Source organism: Ovis canadensis, chromosome 19 (genome assembly GCF_042477335.2).
Source record: "Ovis canadensis isolate MfBH-ARS-UI-01 breed Bighorn chromosome 19, ARS-UI_OviCan_v2, whole genome shotgun sequence".
Classification (NCBI taxonomy): Eukaryota; Metazoa; Chordata; class Mammalia; order Artiodactyla; family Bovidae; genus Ovis; species Ovis canadensis.
The window spans coordinates 65,627,472-65,648,091 of NC_091263.1; the positions used below are offsets into that span (position 1 = coordinate 65,627,472).

The window sequence follows — 20,620 nt, forward strand, 5'->3', positions numbered from 1 at the left end:
TGCAGCTTCAACGCCGCGTAGTTTTATTTGTCCGGGAATCACGGGTCTGTACACAATAAATAACATGGATGTAGGGACTGTGTCCTAATCGCGGCATGAGGCGGGGGTGGGGCTACACATTGGCCAGGCCTTCAGCCTGCAGCTGGACAGGGGGACGGCAGGGCCCCAGACTTAGGGTGACCTGCGGCTGGAGACTGGGATGGTCACCCCTCAGAGTTCCACGCGCGTGTCGCGGTAGGCCCGGTCTAAGGCCCACTCCGGCTGGGAGTCGGCGCCACCTTCGCGGGCCAGGCGCGCCATCTCCTGCTGGAACAGCGCCTGCCGCGCCCGGCTGGGGTCCACGTTGATCCAGTTGTTGGCGATCCACTTAGTGCCGCGCGTGACCAGGCAGCCCCCGTGCAGAGAGTAGTCGTCCACGTCGCCCACCCAACCTAGGAGAGGAGGATGGTGTGAGGACGGGAGGGGACCAGAGGTAGTCTAGGCTGGGCTGGCTGGCATGAGCTTGGCCTCCTATTGCCCAAGTGCGTGGCAAGGGCGGGCCCAGCTGTGTACACTTTCTGTGGCAAACATCTGGCCCCAAGGCCTCCTTGGCGGCTCAGCATCTCTCTCCAACGAATGCCTTTTCCATCCCACTGCCCTTTGAAATCAGCTTTCTTGCTGCAGGGCCTGTCCACAGCCCTTCCCAGTGTGGGCTACTAAGGGGCATGTGTCCTCAGCCCCAGTGAGCTGAAAGGCTGGGACATCAAAGAATCACAGGGTTCCAGATAACCCAGGAGGCTGCATGGGTGCAGCCTGCTGAAGTCACTGAGGATGGTCTTTGGGAGGCAGTAGGGGCAAAAAACCCCAGAAAACATGAAGGGGTGGGGGATTGCCAGAACCAGCTCACCAGGGTAGCAATCACGGCTGGGTAAAGGCAGGCAGCTCCCTCCAGGTAGCCCTGACCTGGCCAAGGTTCTCACCTTGCCCATCAGGCAGGTAGTTGTACCAGAAGACAGCTGTGCCCTGGCGGGGCTTGACACGCAGGTTCCCCTTGTCACAGTGCCTCCGAGTGTCACGGAGGTCAACATCATCTTGAATCAGACTCTGTGGGTGGCAGAGTGGTGGGGTTTTCAAACCACCTGAACTGTAGGGCCAGGAGCCCAAGGCCAGGAAGCCAAACGTGGCTCAAGGGAAACCAGTGCCCAGGGGATAGTTGAGGCCTCATCCCAGGTCTGGCAGCGCATGTACCATTTTTGTTTACCCAAGGCCCTGCCATCCCACCAGAGGAACAGCCCGGTTGGCCCTTACCATTTCATCATAGGTTCTGTTGTCTGCTACAGGGAAGACAGTCTCGCCCCCACCGGTGACGTTGTTCAAATAAAACAGCACTGTCATGTAGCTGTAAGGCAGGGGGGCTGTTGAGCAGGTCCCCACCTGTGGATGCTCCCAGGGGCTTACCTGTGGGCAGGATAAGCTGCCCAGGTTCCCAGGGGTCGGAGGGGCAGGCTGGGATCAGTGACAACAGGGCAGGTCTGTACCAAATGTCCCTAGCCCATACTTCTCACGAACCCAGTTTCTTTTTGTGTGTCACAGTTTTTTGGTGTGGTCAAGATCACAGGGGCATGCACTTAGCTAAACTACATGACTGTGCCTGAGGGCCTGCTGGGAAAGTTGAGCTAGCAGAAGCAGCAGAATCATGCAGACAGCTGGTTGCGACTAGAAGGGGCTGAGCCAGAGCATGAAGAGGGAGGACCTGCCGCCATGCCTTGGGAGGGGAGGGGGATGCAGCTTCAAGGGGAGAAGCTGAGGTCTCCAGCAGTGCAGGCAGGATTAACAACCTGGGGAGGGTGGTGGAAAGAATCACGGGTCCAGCCTTGCCCCTTCCTGAGGGCTCTGGGGGTGAGTTACAGTGTCTGTGGGTACCTTGGTCTGGCTGCTGAGATCAGACCACCACCCCTTTTGGGCCCCTTGATAAACAGCCTGGGGGGGAGACATGTGGTGGGGGGAATTCTCAAGCAGGATGCCCAGCATTCTCCTGGCCCCATACCAAGGGGTACGCCCAGAGAGCAGGGCTGTGCTGGTGTCAGCGGGGTGCTGGGTCTGGGAGCCACCCCCAGGTGGGAGTACTTGCCGGCAGGAGGTCTCGAAGGGTACAGATTCATTGGCTACCAGCTTGGTGTGGGAGCAGATGGTCTCTGGGTACACGGGCCCACTGTCCACATGGGCATGGTAGTGGCCTCCCTCGCCATACCGCACGACCTGAAGCGGCTCGCTGAGCTCCACGATCTCGGGTGACAGGCGGGTGAGGCGCAGCACCCTGGTGGGCAGTGGGCATTCAGCTGGGCAGCCCCGTGCCAGGGGTGACACCCTGAAGGAGCTGGCCAGGTGAGTTGAGAGCCTACCATGAGTGCTGCCCCTGTTTCCCCTGAGAGCTCCTTAAGCCACCCTGCTGGCCCTATAAGAGCAGGAAGGGGTGTCTGCTAATGAAACGGAGACATCCACTGGCTGGGAAAAATGAGATTTCCATTAAGCCTAGGAGCCGGGAGGGAGACACTCCCTCCAGGAAGATGCTGTTTATCTAAAACCCCTGGCTACTCAGGGGCAGGGGTCCTGTGGACAGAGTTAAGAGATCATTTCTCTAGTTAGCAGAAGACAAACATTCAATCTAGTACTAATTGCGCATGTATATTGTTTGCCCACCATTAGGGTTAATTTGCCTTTGTTAATTGCCTGTCTCCTGATGAGTTCCAGTCCTGAGCTCTGTTCTCTTGGTCCCAGCCAAGGACCTCTGTGGGGGCCTGCGTGGTCTCCTCCCTGCCTCACGGAGGCCAGGCTCAGGTGCTCACCTCCGGCGGATGGCGCGCATGACGTGGTGGGCGCCTTCGCCCTGGTAGAGCCACGTGTGATGGCTGTTCCGCACCAGCTGGCTGGACTCTGCCCTGTGGCTCCTCATGTACTTGTGGAAGTCGCGAAGGTCCATGTTGGAGAACTCCTGCAGGCTCAGCACTCCTGCACAGGGCACCGCCCCCTCATCAATGCCCACCACGCCCGTGTGGGGAGGGCAGAGTAGGGAGGCTGCACCTTCCTACCTACCCCTGGCCTCAGGCACTGGGGGGCCATGTGCACCTGTCCCCCAACCTGGACTCGGGTCAGATGAAGTTGGCTTCTGTCACATCAGGCCCTACAGGAAGACCCAGAGAATTTCGTGTCCTCAGTTTAAACCCTCATTTGGCCCCCAAAAGGATGAAGCCCAACCCCGTCAGATTGGCCAGAGCAGGCTCTCCATAGGAAGCTTAGGCCATATGGCCAAGACCCTAGGCCAAGGACTGCCCTCGGCCCTCCAGCCTGGCTCTGTAGAGCGTGGTGGCCACCCTCCGGTCCTGTAGAGGGTGAAGAAAGAGAGTGTTCAGTGCTGGGTTTTGTCCCGGCCTTTCACACTGGAGGATGCAAGCTGAAACCGGTCTCCAGGAGTTCTCTCTCTCTGGTCTCAGTCCTGCCTGCTAGACAGTCTCCCTCAGCAGAGACAATCAGGCCACTCTCCCCAATGAGAACACTCTCCCATTCCTGCTCAACCCACAAAGCTGGGCTCTACCCTCTCGGGTTCCAGAAGAGTGGCTTGGAGTCTTTGCTACAAGTTACCCTGGTTGACCCCAATGACACACTCCCGTGCTTTGGCTGGGGCTTCTCTGAGGGTGGGGCCACTCGAGGGCTGTGAGTGTGTCACTAGCTCTGCACACACGGGCGGGAGGGGCCTGCTGCCTCTCCAGGCACAGGTCCGGGCCAGATTCTTCATTTGGGGCTCACCAACCGGAAGGTCATCCTTCCAAGTCCTGTTTTCCCAACTGGTGCAGAACTTGGGCATGAGGGAAATGACTATGCCTGAGACACTTCCTGGGGGCTGTTACCAAAGGGGAGGGTGCTTCCAGGACAGCTCTCCTGCCCACACCCACCCCCAGCAGTTAGAGGACTCCAGGCAGGCAGGAGGCAGGCAAGGGGGACCTCTGCCAGACCTCTCTCAGAAGCCTGCGTGTGAGGGGCATGCAGAGAGGCACGCAGACGTCTCGCTTCCTCACAGCTGCCGCCTGAGGAAGCTGGCGGGGACCATGTGCCTGGCTAGATAGGCGGATGCCAAGCTGACCTCACTGTTCCTTCACTCCCGCTCCACCGCTCTGCCCTCTGCCAGCCAGTAGCCATACCTCCTGTACCCCACATGCTGCCCGACAAGGCCAAGAGGGTGCCCTCTGGACTGCCACCAAGGGGGAGCAGGCGGGTCTAGCTCCTGCCTCTTTCTGGGGTAAGGGCATGGCTGGCCCCTCACCTTCTCACCTCCAGCTACTGTAGCAGCTGGGCCTAGGGGCCACCTGGCTGGGGGCAGGAGGAAGCTCTGGGACACAACGGTGACGAGATATGAGCTCACCATCCCCGTCAGGGTCAGCCTTGATGGCAGAGTACATCTCCTGAATGTTCTCTGGAGTCATCCACCGTCCATTCCCCAGGCGGTTCTGGGCCAGGACCTACACAGCACAAGATGGTGCCTCAGGGGGCTGGCTCCGGTGATGGAGAGTCGCCAGGGCACACGCAGCTGCCCTGTTCTTTCTGGAGGGCAGAGGGTTCAGGTGACAGGACGTGGGTGAGGATGAAGGCCAGGACCCGGGCTACCAGTCCAGACACTGGAGGGCCACGAGTATCCTCAGCCCTGGGGGAGCTGTGGCTCCACCCGGAGGAATGTTGGCTTATCGGAGGCAAAGGGGAGGCCAGGCCGGCGTCCCACCCACACACCCTAGGTGAGGTGGGTGAGGCCAGGGCCTGGTACGAAGAGGGAAGAGGCACGGTGGGGAGACGACTGTCCGCCGGGCCCCTTAGGAAGATCGGACTCTGGGAGACGCCCTGTATAGGCAAGGGAGCCCACACCCCACCAAGACCTCTCTCAGAAGCCTGGGTGTGAGGGGCATGCAGAGGCATGCAGATGTCTGGCTTCCTCAGAGCTGCCGCCTCATCGACAGTGGGTCCTGTGGGGCTCCCAGCAATGGCACCCCGGAAACCAGAGCGCAGACAGCATGGCACCCCGGGCACTGCGGCAGCAAGTGCCATCGCCCCCAGTAGATGCCCCTGCCGTCCTCCAGGGCTCCCAGGGCAGCAGGGGCCCTCTGGCAAGGAAGGAGGACCCTGGCCCTTCTCATGCCCAAGGTTAGGTGGCATCAGCCTCCTGTGGCTGGGGCAGAGCAGCACGTGTGACCGGGCCACTAGAAAGATAAGTTGGGGGTGCTCCCACCCTGGGGCGGGGGGCTCCTCCAGGCCCCCCACCTCACGCAGCTGCAGGCGGCCATCGTGGTTCTGATCCAGCAGCTGGAAGAGGTCCAGCGGGCTGATCTGCATTGTGCCCATCGCTTCCTCGTACTCCTCGGTGGGCAGGATCTGGCTGCGCTGCAGCCCCTTCATCTGCGCCAGGTGGATGACGAGCCGACACTCCTCATCGCTCAGGAAGCCGGGGATCTCTGCCAGGAGAGGAGGGGGTGAGGCTAAGGGCCTTCTGGTCTGCAGGGTGCCTGGGCTGGGTCCCGTCCCCTGCCGGTCACCCAGCCAAGAGGACCTCACACACCCCTTTACATCTGCTCTGGACTCGGAGTCCAAAGTCAAGTTGTCCTGCAAAGGCTGGCCAGCGTTGGGACATGGGGCCTCTCTCTTGGACGCTGAGAACACACGTGTTCCAGGGGAGTCCTGAGAGAGGAGCCAGAGCTACGCTGGGGGTGGGCCAACCCCATCCCTTGGGGTGGGACCAAAGGCTCCAGCGTGGACCTGAGGACTGACCTCCACTCCTTAAGCGGGCGAGAGGATGTTGGCAGGTTTGTGCTTTCATTGTTGCTTTTCAGCAGTGTTCAAAGTGAATACGTCTGGTGCTCTTGGCCTTACCACCCCCACCCCGCCCCACTCTCCTGCACAAGGGGGTGCCGGTCATCCGCCCAGTGCTGCGAGGTCAGTGGGAGTCACTCGGGTTTTTGGCACATGCTCTGAGAAGATGCCCTGGTGTTCTCTGCTTTGGGAACAAACCTGTACTCACTGAATGCCTCCTTCCATGCCTGTAAGCCCAAGTAAAGGCCACTCAGGCCGGGGCCCTGGCTCCAGCGTCTGCATGCCCCCACCCCAGCGGCACAAACAGCTCAGTAGTGCCTGGATCGCAAACCTCACACCTGGCAAGCCCACATCCCAGCACTTCCAGAGGCTGGAGCCTGGGCCCCGCTTCATTCTCTTGTTCCTGGGAGAGATGCCTTCCTTGGACGGGTCACAAGAGGCCCACCCAGGAACTAACTGGAGTAAGAGCCGGGCTGCCACTGCGACCCCGAGAACTCCTGCTGCTCCTCCGGCTTTGCTCAGCAGGAAGTTCCAGTTGTTGCCAAGGGGATGGAAAACAGCCTCTCAGGCAGGATTGGAGCCGTTTTTAACAGTAATCATGGCAGATCACACTCAGGGAGCACAGACTCTGTGTCCTGTCCTAAGCATGTCATCAACTCTGTAATCTGTATCCTCGTCCTAGAAAACTAGGCCTCATGAATTCACCCTTCCTCCCCCGGAGAAGCCCCAAGCACAGAGCCACTGGCGACTTAGGCTGCTGTCCTGCAAAACCCAGGCTCACAGCCCGATTCTGCTTCTACGGGGAGGGGACCCAGATCCAACGACACCGAGGACAGGATACAAGCCCTCGCCCTCGGCCAGCTTGATCCCCTCAACCTGGCGAACCTGGAAAGGGTGTGAGCCACGCACTGGGCGGGGAGCGCTGCGGGACAATGGGTTAGACCAAACTGCTAATCCACAGAGTCACCTCCCGATGGCTTTAAAATATAAATGAACAAGAAAAGTAAACCAGAGAAAGAAAACACAAGCCCAGGTTTCTTCAGTTTATTAGCTGCCAGTAATTCACAGGCCCAAAGGAGACGCCGCTCTCTCTACAGTCCCCTGCCACGTGTTAATCAAACCAAACAGTTCAGGCCAGCACACGCGACCTAACCAGGAGGGTCTAAGCTCATGGGAGCTGGGCAAACACTGGCTCCGGCGGGGTGGGTATAGCACTATGAAGTTCCCAACCTCAGTCCACCGAGACCAAGGCAGAGAAAGCGGGTGACTGTGCGAGAGGGCTGCGGCTGCCGGTGCGGTGATGGCGGGGCAGGGGCTCCCTGGAGCCCTGCAGAGCACATGCCCACTCCTCAAGCCGTGGTGCTGTGCCACGGCACTGGCTACACAGAGATGCGGGTACCCAGCTTGCTGGACCATGACACGGTGGCCGAGGCTGTCCACCAGTCAGTCAGCTGGTTGCCCCTGCTGGCCAAGGGGGGTGCCACCCTGACACGTGCCTCTTCCTGCCTCATCTTTGCCCCGCTTTGCCTTGACAGGTGGGGCAGGAGCTTCCAGGTAAGGGTGGGGGGCGTCTCCCCAGCGGGGGCCAGCTTTGGTAGCTCTTCACTACTCACTGCCGTGTGCCTACCAGTGCCGGGGGGCGGACAGGGACAGGAAGGACTCTTTGGTCAGGGTGTTGCCAGCAGAGAAGGAGCAGAGGCCCAGGGGCGGAGGAGACATGGGCAGGGGACTATCCTTGGTGAGCACCCTTGGTCTGGACCTGCAAATCAACAAGGGCTCTTGAATGTTGAGGCCAGGCCAGTGAGCAGGCTGCTTTAGGCTGCGGGGCTGACCACCCTCTCCAGGGAGGTGTGCAAACTCTGCCCACAGGATCCTGCCAAGAGATGGAGCAACGGCTCATGTGGTGGGTTTTTCTCTGGCAGAGTCCCGAGATTGCAGGACTTACTCCCCTTCCCCAGCCTCACCTATCCTGGAACAGCAGCCCCCTCAGTTTCTTCTCTGTAGAGCAGGGCCCTGCCTAGAGCCTCAGGGTGCAGCCTTAGCAGCAAGAATGGGCTCTTTCAGAACCTGAGGATGGGGCCCCTCTGCTCTTTGCTAACCCTAGTCCTGGCCAGAAACTGCAGGGTCCAGCAGGCCTTTCAGGATGAGAGGGAGGGCCCTGCTTTCTCCCTCCAGGTGAGGAGTGAAGGCCCAAAGTGCCCCTGCACCCCTCTCCCAGGCACTTGGCATCCACTGGAGCTGGAGGTGGGGGTGCACTGGAAAGGTGAAAGCAGCTTGGGTGAGAGGAGGGGTGAGGCTGGGAGGGGAGATACGGGGCTGAGGGCTAAGACTTCAGCAAGCAAAGCAGCAAGGCCAGCTGCAGGGCTGTTGCTAGGTAACCAGGGTGTCGTTGCTCAGCAACCATGGAGTGGCTGGTTGGGCCTCCAGCCAGGAGCACCCAGAGGCCTCAGCCTGGAATCCAGGAACCGGGTCCTAAGTACCCACTGCCTCTGCCCCACAGGTTCATGTATCCATGCCGCGGCCAGCTGCATGCCCATCACGGCCTGCCACGGCCACCCCCAGTCAGCCATCCTGCCCTGCGGACGCTTTCCCACCAGCCACAGCCTCTGTGCCTGCCATCTCCAGCGGCTCCCACCCGAGTCGCCCACCAGTCTCTGCATTGCTTCTCTTGGCTGGTCTCACCCTTGCTCGGCCCCAGGGGCTGCAATCCATCCTTTCAAATCACAACTTCCCGGGATCAGGTAAATGGGCCTCTGGTGGGAAGAAGAGAGGACAGTGGGAGGAACCTCTGCTGAGGGCTCCCCTCCTCCACCTGGGGCCCAGGGGAGCCTCACTCCACCCCTCCCCCAGTATCATGTGCCGGCTGCAGGGACTGCGGGTTGCTGGACACCAGCTGGTCCAAGGAGGTCCTAGACAGACTCCGCACTAGCGATTTTGGTGAGCCCCTGGTGTCCAGCACCCCTTCCAACCCCTTTCAAGTGTGTTCATTACAGCGCCTGGCTGGGCAATAAGACAAAAGAGACAGGGCATGCCCAAATATCGTGCCTGCTTAGAACGAAGAAGTTGGTTCTCTCTTCCTAAGTACAGGGCTTTGCAAACACAACCACATCCAGGAGGACAGGCATTCGCCAGAACCCTGATTCCAAGAGCAGAGCATCAGACAAGAGGGGGCAGTTCACCAGGTGGAGGGGAGGAGGGGGTACTCAGAGATGCCAGGCTCATCGCATGGCCCCTCCGATCCCTCCAGCTGTGAAGATCAGCCTCTCCTGGGGCAGTGGGTGGTCCCCAAGACCCTCAGACTCCCGACCAGAGGTGCTGAGGGTGGGCCTGCTGCCCACCCCATCCTGGGGAGCTGGCACCTGGTCTGCGATGCTGGCTGCATCCGGATGCCACGTGTGCACAGCCTCCTGCACGCAAGGCATGCTGGGACCTATGTGCTGAGCAGGGAGATGCAGGGTCACCGTCGGCCAGTCACCATGGCCTGTGCTTGGAGCAGAGGCCTCTGCAATCTACAGCTGGCTGTGTGCTGGTGGCAGCATAATCAGTGCCCAGAACAGAGGCAACCCAGGTTGGGAGGGCCTGGGACGTGACAGCTAGAGCTTGTGCAGGGGCCCCGCAAACCAGGTGCTCCCCTGGGCACACAGATCCCCTCTTGCTGCTGCCCTCCAGGGATATGTGCAGACCAGGGTCCAGAGACACTCCAAGCTTGCCCAGACTAGCAGAAGCAGGGCAGAAGTCCACTTCCATGGTCATAGTGAGGGGCTCCTTCCTGAACCAGCAGTGCTCTGCCTGGTAAAAGGCAGGCAGCTGCGTATGCTGGGCGGGTACAACTAGCTTTCTGCACCTCCCAGCCCTGTGATGCCAGCCTGGCTGATGCCTGCTACTGCCACCAGCACCCCACGCTGAGCCTCAGGCGCGAAGCCCCGGGCGACGCTCCCCCAGGCATGATGCTGCCGGTCAAGCCCCAGAGAGACTCGGTTATATCTTCCTGACCTTTACGGAGTCCACAGCTCTGCCAATCAACAGGCCTGTGGAACAGCAGAGGCGGGGGGGTCCATGCAGAAAACTGTTAAGCTGCTCACTAACCTAAACTCATACACATACCCTAAAATTCTTCCTCTAATTCTGCGCTTCCAGTGTCTTGTCAAGAGAACACAGTAGTCTTAGGTAGCTGCTGAATTGTTTTAAGCTGAAAAAAGGATATGTCTGGAAACCCTACAATAAAGAGGCCATGGTTTTAAAATGCAGTGCTTTGTGGGAGGCTGTCAATGACTCGTTTACCTTAGATGGTTAAGAAAGTGGAGTAAAACTCTGGCTGGCCCACTGGGAGTGCCCCCTGCTGCTCTCGAAGAGGGTGCTGAATCAGGAGGCCCCTCCCCAGGGTGGTGGTGGCAGCCACTGTGCAGAGAGACCGAGGGCACCCAGTAAAGCCCTCCAGCTGACCAGGAACTGTCAGCCGTAGACTCTGGCTGCTGGACACATAGGAAATCCAATCAGGCCCCCCAGCACGTGTAGCTCACCTTTAGGGGTAGACACAATTGCCAAATAAATACAGAAGACCAAGCTGCCTGATGCAACAGAGAGACTGGAAACCTCTTAAGGCCAGTCTGACGCGGAGAGAGGTCCCTAAGGAAGGGAGGCCTGAGCAGAGGCCTGATGGGGGTGAAGGCACCCTCCATGAGAACCAAGCCTGAGCCTTCCGGAGGCGGGAACAGTGCATACAAGAGCACCAAGGCAGCGGCGAGCTTGGAATCGACAGAGTGAGGGAAAGGGGGGTGGCGGGAAATGAGAACTGAGGGCCTCGTGGAGGATTTTAAGGAAGGGAGCAAATCTGATCTGCTGCTTACATACAGAATGAGTGTGAGGCGGAGGGAGAAGTAAGCCACGTGAGAGAAAGCAGAGAGGTTGATGGTGACTCGGAATTGGAACGCCTCCCAACAGGACAATGGTCTGAACCCTTGGGAAATGCCTACCACAGTCAAGCAGGCATCTGCCAGGAGCTCAGAGTGGGCCTTCTGTGGCCCAGGTCCCATTTGCCAAATGTCTCCAGGAACACAGGTGGGAAACAGGACATGTTCCACAGAGGTGGAGGCGCCCAGGGGTAAAACCCAGTCCCCTTGCCCCTGTTTACACCCTGAACCCTTGAGCCCGAGCGTCTTGGGTCCCTGATGGTGGGGCATAGCAGGCCCATTCTCCTTGGGCCCTGCCTACCTCTTTAGGGCGACAGCAAGTGGACAGACAGACAGGCCCAGAAAACAGACACTGTGCCTTCTTGGGGTGAGGCTTCCTTCTTTGGGTTCATTCAACACTGCGTTCAGGTACTGCCTCTCCTTGGACACCCTCTCCACTGTGGCTGGCCTGTCTCGCAACTGGACTTCTTATAATCACAGATCTCTTTTGCATTCGTCTCACCTCGTTTCACCAAGCAGAAAGCCCCCAGACTTTCTGGGTAAAATGTGGGGCATCTTTCACAAGACTGAGAGGTAGGGTAGGAGATTCGGAGGACACAAGGACCAGAGGCAGGAAGTCTTGCTGCAACTGCCCGATTCTCCTATTTGTGCCCTGTGTAATGTGTCTGAGCATCATTTGATGGCTTAACTAGAATCAGGTTACCTTCGGTCACATCTCTTTTGCTTCCTGTCATGTACTCTTGGTGACTTCAGGTCTGGGCTTCTCACTCTCAGCTTTGTAGGACTTGGACGCAACTTTGTTAGGGGGTTAAGGGTTATGTCTCATGGTTCACTTACCCTAACGTATGTCTGAATTAAGCATATACGGGTCCAATAAAGGCGGATGAGAAGAAAGCACACCCACCTCATTGTGTTTGTCTCACGGCAACACAGCAGTAACGGGGAGGGTTGTTCCCTTTGTCTGGATCACTTGTTCCTTGACAACTTCACCTCACAGCTCCTGCAGGTCTTTGCTCAAATATCTTTCTCAGGAAGGCCCACCCTGGCCACCATACTGAGGGTTTCAACCCCAGCTGAAACTCTGCCTTACTTGTCTGTGGTCACTTATCCCATCCGACACACACCAGGTGTGTCTGCTTAGTCTGTCTCCTCATTGGAATGTCAGCTTCAGGTGCTCTTTCTGTTTGCTTGTTTTGTCCAATGCTGTGTTCCCAGCAACTCAACTAGTGCTTTGCGCAGACTTTAGCGTCGTACAGTAACAATCATTGAGAGCCCCTCCCACCAAAGGACTCACATCCTAACCTACTGCCCCTCAAACAGTGTGCGTGTGAAATCATTCTCACAGGTCTGGGATAATCCCCAACCAGTGCCCTCTGCCCCAGGGGTAATAGCGGTGCTCAGATGCTCTGCTTCGGTCCCCAGTTCCCTCCCGACAGCCCCTTACCCATTCCATTCCCCAGGAGCCAGGAACACCTCAGGTCTGCAGGTAAGTGTGTCACCCAGGATGGGGGCTGGGAAAACCTATCCTGGGCAAGGTCACAGGTCCGGGGACTCCCATCTTGTTGATACTACTAGACTCTGAAGGACTTCAGAGTCTTCACAACTAGCACGCTGGCTCGACAGTGCAGACACCAGGGGTAGCCTGCCTTGTTTGAATCCCAGCTTCGCCCTGATCTGGCTGTGTGAGCCTACAGGCAAGCGGGGCTCGCTGTGCCTCACTTTCATCCCCACCAGCCTGACAGTGGGATCTCCACCCACCTTACAGGGGGGTTGTGAGAATTAAGCTAAACGATCACATGAAGTCTAGCACATAACAAGAGCTCAGAAAATGTGAGCTATGGTGCCGGTTCCCAGTGAGGTCACCCTGGAAGGCTCTGCCTACTTTAATGGCCGAACAAAAACGCCATCCTAAGAAGAATCCCAGAGCGCAGAAAGCAAAGGCTGGTTTTGGGGGCACCAGCTTACCCACATTTGGACAGCCTGCTTCTTATCAGACCAGAGGGCCCATTTTGGGAGTGGAATTCCCCCTCATTATCAGCTAGGACCTGGTTATCAGTATCTCCAACCCTTCCCCCATTCTAGAATGTGACAGAATTAACCACCTCAGAGAGCGTCCAAAGACAGTTTCAATGAAAGGTTTATAGGCACTAGCTTCTAGGTCATATGGCCCAGCCCTGTGATGGAAGGATTAGCTGCAGAAAGTAGAAGTCACAGAAGGGAGTGTGGAAAGGTCACCCCGTCACCTTATTTTGGAGGTGGGGGCGGGTACCTCACTTGGGGGTAACCTCTGGGTGGAAAAGACAGGGCTACTTTGAAGCGGCCATTTTCAAAACAGAAGTCACGTGGTCAAAGGAGCCTGAAGGCAGCCACCGAATCGCAGCCCCCGGCCCTTCCCGGGGTGGGGGAGGGGGGGCGCCCGGCGAACTTACCGAAGAGCAGCGGCTTGAGACTGAGAGTTCGGATGAAGTGATCCCTGTCGGCGACCAGCTGGATCTTGCGCTCATGCCCCACCTAAGGGAAAGCGGCACAGCGGGCAGCGAGGGAGGAGGAGGGAAGGGCGCCCGGGCCCGGGGAGCGGCGGCGGGCGAGTGAGGGGGTGCGCGCGGCAGGCCGGGGGCAGCGCACGGAGCGGCCCCCGGCAAGAGCGCCAGCCGCTTCGGGATTGGTGGTGCAGGGCCTCACCTTGATGCCCTCCAGCCGGGTGAGGGGAGCCAAGGTGGGCGCGGGCCCGGGGCCCTGGGAGCGGCGCTGGGGCCCGGGGTCGCTGCTCTCGTCGCCGTTGCTGTAGTGCACGAAGAGCAGCAGCGCCAGCACGTTTCCCAGGTACAGGTGGACGAACACCATCAGCACCAAGAAGTAGGCGCGCGAGCAGATGCCGCGGGGCTTGCACAGCGGCCGGACCGGCGCGTCCTCGCAGTCGTCCAGCCCCGCCGCAGCCTCGGCCGGGTCGTGATGCCGTGGCGGCCACTGCGGACTCCCCGCTTCAGGCCCCGGGCCTGCCGCCGCCGCCATGGCGCCCAGGCTGCGCGCGCACCCAGGGGAGGGGCCGCGGGGTCGCACGCGCCGCGCGGTCGCCAGGACTACGGCCGCGGAGACCGCGCGCGCAGCCGTCACCAGGAGAGGGTGCCAGGGGACGCCGCGCCCGGGCTGCACTCGAGATTTCCCGGCCCTGGACCCCGACCCACAGTAAAGTGTCTCTTTCTTGAGGTGGGTTGTTGTCAGGCAGAGATGCACACTCCCCAGGGCAGAAGCCGCGCCCCCCACAAACGCAGATGCACAGGTACTGCCAACCGCAGTGGTAGTTTTCTCCTTTTTAAGACGCACTTCCCTCTTCCATTTTCTCGCTCCCGGAGTGGGGTGGCAACAAGGAGGCTGGGCCAAAATATGACTCAGTACTGCGGCGGGTTGGGGCGCCTTGGAGGCCGATTACTGCGCAAGTGATGGTGTGGGATGGCAACACTGACGCTCGCCAGTGCAGGTCAAGAGCGCCTTGAAGGTCTACTCTGCGGTAGGTGTGAACCTCCCAGGGAGGTCTGCAGGAGTCAGGTTTTAGGAACTGCCTGATGTGCGGGGTCCCATAGACTAGGGGACCCGGTCTGGAGCGGCCACAGAGGGCTTCCTGGAGGAACCCTTAGCACCGGTAGCAGTAACCTGCAGGAACGCAGCAGGTGCACAGGGAACGCTCCTTGCCTCACCGCTGCCACGTTCAGAAAGGGAGAAAGGGACTTCTCCATAAATGAGTCTTAAACGTCTTGGAAGCAAGTTAAACTCAGCTTATGCCCAAATATGGAGGCGAGAGGACATACCAAAGCTTGGTCTTTTTTGGTCTGCTCCACACACCTCCCCGCACCCCCACCCCGGAGATATGCAGACAAGAGCAACATCATTCACACGGTCCCCACGGGTGGTTTCTCCTTACCCTGTTAAGGCTCCCCTCCCCTTCCAACTTCCTCTCAGAAAAGTAAAGTGTACGTTTTCTGGTCTTCTCAGTGAGGCAGGCCCACCTTCTCCTCTTAAAGATTCTATACCCAATGGCAGATTTCATCAGTGTGCCATACATGGCTTCATCCACTCACTCACCCTTAGGGACTATCTTATCAATCTCCTTAGGACACTAGAGAAACCACTGTCCTACAAAATAAGTTCTAGATGCCACACGCAATTTTATAATCAGAAACTTTCAGTTTATTTTGAGTAAACCACTCAACTTTGAGCAGATGACATTGCCTCAACTTTTTCTTTGAAGAAAACAAAGATATATGATAAATTTGTGAAAACACTGTGCCTTCCTTTGCAGGGCAGAAGTATTCTGCCTGAACTTTTCCATGCTCCTGATGATGTTAGCAAGAGACAGCCACTTGGGGCATGGAAGGAAGTTCTCCACAGGCCAAGGGCTGCAGGCTGCGGCCTGGGCACAGAACCTCTTGCAGCTCCGGAGGCTGGGGGTCACAGCTGGCTGCAAGTGCACGGTGTGGCAGTTACACAGTGCAAACCGCACAGGGTGGGGCTGAAGGTGCAGAGCTGCAACTCAGGTCCTGCTGCTGCCACGGCGGTGACCCAAAGGACTCAGTGGAGAGGCGAACATTCCAGATACTGGGATCTTCCATGTGCCAACAGAGCAGTCATACCCCACCTCTAGGTGGACACTCTCCTCCTCCATTTGGCTCAGCGCTGTCCAGTTCTGGGTTCGTCTGTTGTACTCACTTGTCCTCTCATTCCACCCCATGGTCCCTTCCTTGCAGGCGATGACAGGAAGAGGCAAAACATGACTGGGGAGAAAGGGGGCCTGCAGCCAACCATGGACCCCATGACCCCAAGAGTTACAACTGTCCTCTGTCTTCCAAGAGCGATTCAGTTTGCAACTAACATGGTACCTGGGGGAATTACTGACTGAGGTGAAAATGCTGGAATATCAAAGAATTTCCAACACAATATTTATTCACAGATTTCCAGGCAACTCTTCCAGGAGGTCAAGGAGGCCCTGAACAAGAGCCGCAGGAACCCCAGGACTCACAGATGTAACTTCTGAAAGGCCCACAGGACCAGGTTCAGGACAAGTAGGATACCATGCAAACCGCTTGTTCCTTTGCACTGTGAAAAGACTGGCCTTTCCCCTGGCCAGCCTCCTGGTATAGGAGCGGGGACCACAAATTAGGAACCCCCCCAACCAGCCTCAGACTCTAGACCCTAGAGGTGTTGCCCTCCAACACCGGAAACCAGGCGAGGGGGAGCACATCCCACCCCCAAAGCAGGTCATGGAGACATACACTCCCGGTTAACACGAAAACAATTTGTGCAGACACAGCCCCTGAGCCAGGCAGACCAGAGCCCTAGGGAGGGCTCTGCTGAACTCTGACCTTGACATTCACTGGAGAAGAGCGCAGCTGGCCAGCATCAGGTATGGCTGTGCGTCAACCTGGTTGGGGTCCCTCCATGGAACACTGGCACAAAAGAAGGGGCCGAGGTAAAACAAGGCTTTGGGGGAATGATTCCCTTTGAAAGTGGAATCATCTCTCTTCAGGAAACAAAAGAAAACTGTGCTGAAGTTGCATCCCCTGGGCTGGAGGACCACAGCTCACCTATGCGCTCTGCTGTGGGCTCTGGCCTAAGTGGCCAGGCCCAGGTAAAGCTCACTTTCAAGATAAATGAGTCCACAGACACGCAGTGCCATTGGACATGATGATACCGGGGGCAAGATTCTGTTCTGTATTGTCTCCTAACTGCCAACGTGAGGCAGTACCCTGATCACAGAAGGGTCTACAAGGACCAGGCAGGAGGCCGGGCGTGATTCTCTGCACACCACGGTGTTACACAGGCCAACCCCATTTTCCACCATCTGCCACCCATGCTCTTCCCTTGGGGCTCCAGCTGTGGCCAAAGGGGTGTGAATCTGGAAAGCAAGTACCACCCGGGGCCCATGTGCAGCAGACATCCTGAGGCAAGGGGGGCAGACAGCGTATGTTGCATTCTAAGTAAAATAGCTAGAGGGTAAAACACTCCAATGCCAGTTTATTTTTAAAAAGGGTTCTGTGTCATTCTATCGTTGGTTTGCCCCCCGGTTTTTTTTTGTATAATTGTACAACCTTTGAAAATTACATAAGTTGTAATGATCTAATACTATTAATAGTCATTCAGAAAAACTTTCCTTCCCTCCCAGCAACTATCCAGAGGGAACTGACAGTCCTGAGAAGAGGCCAATTCAACAGAGCCTCAACCCTGGTGGAAACAAAAAGCGAAAAGAGGAGGGGAAAAAAAAAAACCAAACAACCAGAAATTGACTAAGAGGTGTGTGGCCAGTGTCTCTCGGAGTGGGGTCCTGGCTGTTGCCTGGGGTCGTGAGAGGCAGGGAGCCTGCAGCATGCGGCACGGCAGCCGGAGACCTCGCAGCCACATCGTCCTCGCGCAGCACGCCCGAGTCCCAGCCTAGGTGTCGTGGAAGTCCTTCAGCAGCGTTCTCCGCCGCTGCTCTGCTATGTGCATCTGGTTCTCTAAGTCCTGCACCAGGGAAGCAAGACATGGGCTTGCATGGCCCAGCCCCAAGAGGACGGGCTAGTGGAAGCCGCCCCCGCCACGGGCTCCGAGGCGTCAAAAGCACGGCCCTCCCCACCCTTCTCAGCGGCAGCCTCTGGCCCCCAGGCCAGCTGCTGTGGGACCGATCACCACAGCAGCTCTCCCTTGCCTGCCAGAGGGTCCTAGAGGACAGCAGTCACTCACCCCTCTGTCATAGCTGTCCGCCCGCTCCACCTTCCACGACAGGTTTTCAATCTCAGCCTCCAGCTGAGCCTGCTGGTATTCAAACTGTATGGGTAGAGCAGGAGGGTCAAAAGGAGAGGGGACGGTAGCCAGGGCAGGGCCTGCAGACGGGAGGGGCAGAGGCAGCACCTCAGGCTCGCAGGAGCTCCAGACAGCCGAGTGCTGTCCTCAGAGGGCAGTGCTACTTCCTGTACCCAGAGCCAGAGGCTGATCCAATGGCTGCCCACGGAGGACAGCCAGGTGGCCAGGCTGCACTCGCCCTGCACCCCCAGAGAAAGGGGAAGGACCGAAGCCACGGAGAATGCTCCCGACATGCGGAGAAATGGCCGCTGCCAAAACAAGTCAAAGTGGACATTCACTGGCACTGTGCTCCCTGAATACTTCGTTTTTTTCAGCCTTTCTGAAAAGAGTCTTCAAAATTTTCAGATCGTTTGCCTTAGTAAGTATATGCCTCTTGCATGAAGAGGTTTCCCAATGTCTTATTTGTGATAGTGAAAAACAGAAAGAATAAACACCCCTAATGATGGTACGACCATATAATGGGACATCTATGCAACTAGTTAAAAATGGCATTTTCCAGCCTGGTGAATAATGACAGCTGCAAAAACTGTTGTAACAAAAAATGTTATATACATAACCATGATTATAGAAACAGTACTAATTTTCAAAGGCTGGGAAATGCTAACAATGCTCATTTCTTTCTAGGGGGGATGATGGATGATGTAAATGTTTTCCTAATTTTTTCAACATTTGAACAATCAGTGTGAATCACCTTGTTAATTGGAGAGGAAATAACCCCTATCTAAGATGAAAATTACACAAAGATGCTAATGAACTCCACAGTATTTAGGAACACACATGCTGGGTATCCTCCCAAAACATAAGCACTGGTTCCCAAGTGGTCAGCCACCCTAAAAAACATAGCTGTTAATGGCTTCGGTACACCTGCCTTCCTATTACACAAAATGGCAGCACCTGAGATCTACTTTGGAACTGCCTAGTCGGGGCCTGCAGAGCACAATTTTCCAGTGGCCAGTTTTGTTTTGATTTTGTCCTCCCAGCCACCAAGGGTCTGGTCCCTGCTCGCCTGCAAGGTGCGGGCAGAGAAGGCCCCTCTGAAGCTAAGAGGGCAGAGCACCAGGACGGCTTCCCTTACCAGCTTCTTCCTGGGCCCGGACTCCATGTAGTAGGCGTACGGATACGTGTACTGCAGGGTGTATCGACACTGCAACAGAAGACAAGGGGTCTGTGTCTATGACACTTAACTCCGTGGACCTCACGCTGCTGGCACAGGTCTCACCCCACCATGCAAATCAGCCTGGCTCTACAGGTATGGGCCTGAAAGAGACGAGGCCAAGGCAAATAAAAGATGCACTGGGGGACAACATGGCAAAAACTGAAGCAGAAATGGTCACAGAACACCCATGGTTCCTCTCCACACTGGGATTAATTACCAGCAGCTGCCTCAACGGCTCTTCCCTCTTGAGTCAGACCTCAGAGTCCACACATCTATCTCAATACTTGTCCAAAGACAATCTCTTATTTTCCTCTGAGTGATGCATGGATGGGACAAAAGAGAAGGGCTCTCGTTTTCCCTGTGGTTCTGTCCCCGCAGGCAGAGGCACCGGAATACTGAGTGCCCTGGACGTCTGGGGAGGGCAGAGTCCTCAGTGGGCACAGCCCAGGAAGATGTGGACCCATGAGCAGGCACATGCGGGGCTTCACAGGGGGTGAGCCCTGCCCCCGACAGTGCCTCCCACCCTCAGAGGTCTGGGCCTCACAGAGAACAAGCGATGGGAAGACTGAGGGGGGACAAACCTTGGCCAAGAGCTTGGCAGCGTTCTGGAGGTACTGCCAGTCGATCCAGGTCCCCAGGTTATTCATGACCCTCTCCTGGATCTTCTCGTGAATCCGCTGGTATGTCTGTGCCTCCAGCTGCAAGCTCTTGTTGTGGTTTTCCCACTATGGGGTCAGAGGAGAGAGAAAGCTGCAGGCGTCCAGGAAAGTGCAGGGATTCAAAAGCTGTTCAGAATGGTCACAGCCTCGTCTAGCTGATGGGGGCTGTGTGTCCTCGGGAGCGCACGAGGCGGGCTTCCTCAGTCTACACTACCAACCCTGTCTAGAGCCGCTATCTGCCTGCCAGATCACTCTACCCGCTTAGAGCAATAGGACTCTAGCTCCGAGGACAAAGCAAAGCTAGGTACTCCCAGGTCTCTTGCGCTTAGAAACCAAAGGTCCCATGCTCTGTGGGCTTCTGGGAAAAACTGCCCTCTGGATCTGTCTATTAAGACAGCACTGGATTGAGGGGCATGGCAAGATGGGGGCTGGAGCTGAGAGATACAAACTACTGTGTGTAAAATAAATAAGCTACAAGGATATCCTGAACAGCACAGGGAATGTAACCAGTATTTTATAATGCCGATGAAGGAGGTATAACCCTTAAAAATTCTGAATCACCACATTGTACATCTGAAAGTTACAGAACATTGTAAGCCAGTAATACCTCAATTAAAGACAAACAACAACCGTGGCACTGGATGGATAAAGACCACCTGATGGTCCTTCCTTATCCTTCACAATTCAGCATCACACAAGGCTGGCCGGTCCTTCCCTGCTGGCTGTGCCTGGGGAGCCGAGAGCCACACCTGCAGGCAGCACTCGGGCTGGCCGGCGCTCCACGCCCTGACTCCGGCGTGCATGCGCCGCTGCGGCCGCCGGTTACTGGGAGTTTCGCCCAGCAGGGCCAAGTGGAAGAAGCCTACCCTCGAGAAGCAGGTGCAGGAGAGGACGCCTACCCTCTCAAAGTAGAACAAGTACTTCTTGAGGGCCTCCCTGGCCTGGGCTTGCTGGCTCTGGTTGACGATGTCGGGGTTCTCCTTGTACCGGCTGCACTCATAGTACTCGCTGCCGTGGGTCTTCCAATCTCCTAGACACATCCAGCAGAAGTCTGAAGGGATAGAGAACGCAGCACTGACCACACAACACAAGCCCGCCTTCCTCCACAGGCACAGGCGGAGCAGGAGCCAGACAGAGCCGGCTCCGGGGATCACCTGACCGGAACTCTCCCCGGCCGCCTCTACAGAGGGCGTGGACACATCTCATGCCTGTCATGGCCCACAGTCCCAGCA

General features: G+C 57.2%; 2 protein-coding genes across 8 annotated transcripts in view; both read right to left on the reverse strand.

Annotated features, from left to right (window-relative positions):
* On the reverse strand, positions 1 to 14,093 carry P4HTM (prolyl 4-hydroxylase, transmembrane). Its single transcript, XM_069562432.1, has 9 exons — positions 13,422 to 14,093; positions 13,169 to 13,250; positions 5,284 to 5,474; positions 4,397 to 4,493; positions 2,826 to 2,988; positions 2,111 to 2,296; positions 1,288 to 1,378; positions 960 to 1,083; positions 1 to 431 (listed from the first exon to the last, which is right to left on the reverse strand). Exons 1-9 carry the CDS (start codon positions 13,749 to 13,751, stop codon positions 211 to 213), a joined length of 1,485 nt encoding a protein of 494 aa, XP_069418533.1. The 5' UTR covers positions 13,752 to 14,093; the 3' UTR covers positions 1 to 210.
* A 2,635-nt stretch (positions 14,094 to 16,728) lies between these two features.
* ARIH2 (ariadne RBR E3 ubiquitin protein ligase 2) overlaps positions 16,729 to 20,620 on the reverse strand; it is a 36,020-nt gene continuing 32,128 nt past the window's right edge. For 3 of the 7 annotated variants that reach the window (XM_069562426.1, XM_069562429.1, XM_069562431.1), the window contains 5 exons: positions 20,288 to 20,439; positions 19,311 to 19,454; positions 18,649 to 18,717; positions 17,454 to 17,537; positions 16,729 to 17,234 (listed from right to left, as the gene is read on the reverse strand). In XM_069562426.1, coding sequence (XP_069418527.1) covers positions 17,163 to 17,234; positions 17,454 to 17,537; positions 18,649 to 18,717; positions 19,311 to 19,454; positions 20,288 to 20,439 — 521 coding nt within the window. In that variant the 3' untranslated portion in view covers positions 16,729 to 17,162. Of the gene's footprint in view, positions 17,235 to 17,265; positions 17,594 to 18,648; positions 18,718 to 19,310; positions 19,455 to 20,287; positions 20,440 to 20,620 lie in introns of those variants that run through there. The other 4 variants (XM_069562427.1, XM_069562430.1, XM_069562425.1 and 1 more) reach the window with 2 other exon arrangements.

Bases quoted from the DNA above. Each gene is read 5' to 3' on its own strand.
- P4HTM (XM_069562432.1), bottom strand. From the start codon at position 13,751: ATGGCGGCGGCGGCAGGCCCGGGGCCTGAAGCGGGGAGTCCGCAGTGG. The intron at 2,989-4,396 runs GTGAGCTCATAT...TGCCCTGTGCAG, and splicing joins GGCTGACCCTGACGGGGATG to GAGTGCTGAGCCTGCAGGAG. The intron at 432-959 runs GTGAGAACCTTG...CTCCTCTCCTAG, and splicing joins CTACCTGCCTGATGGGCAAG to GTTGGGTGGGCGACGTGGAC.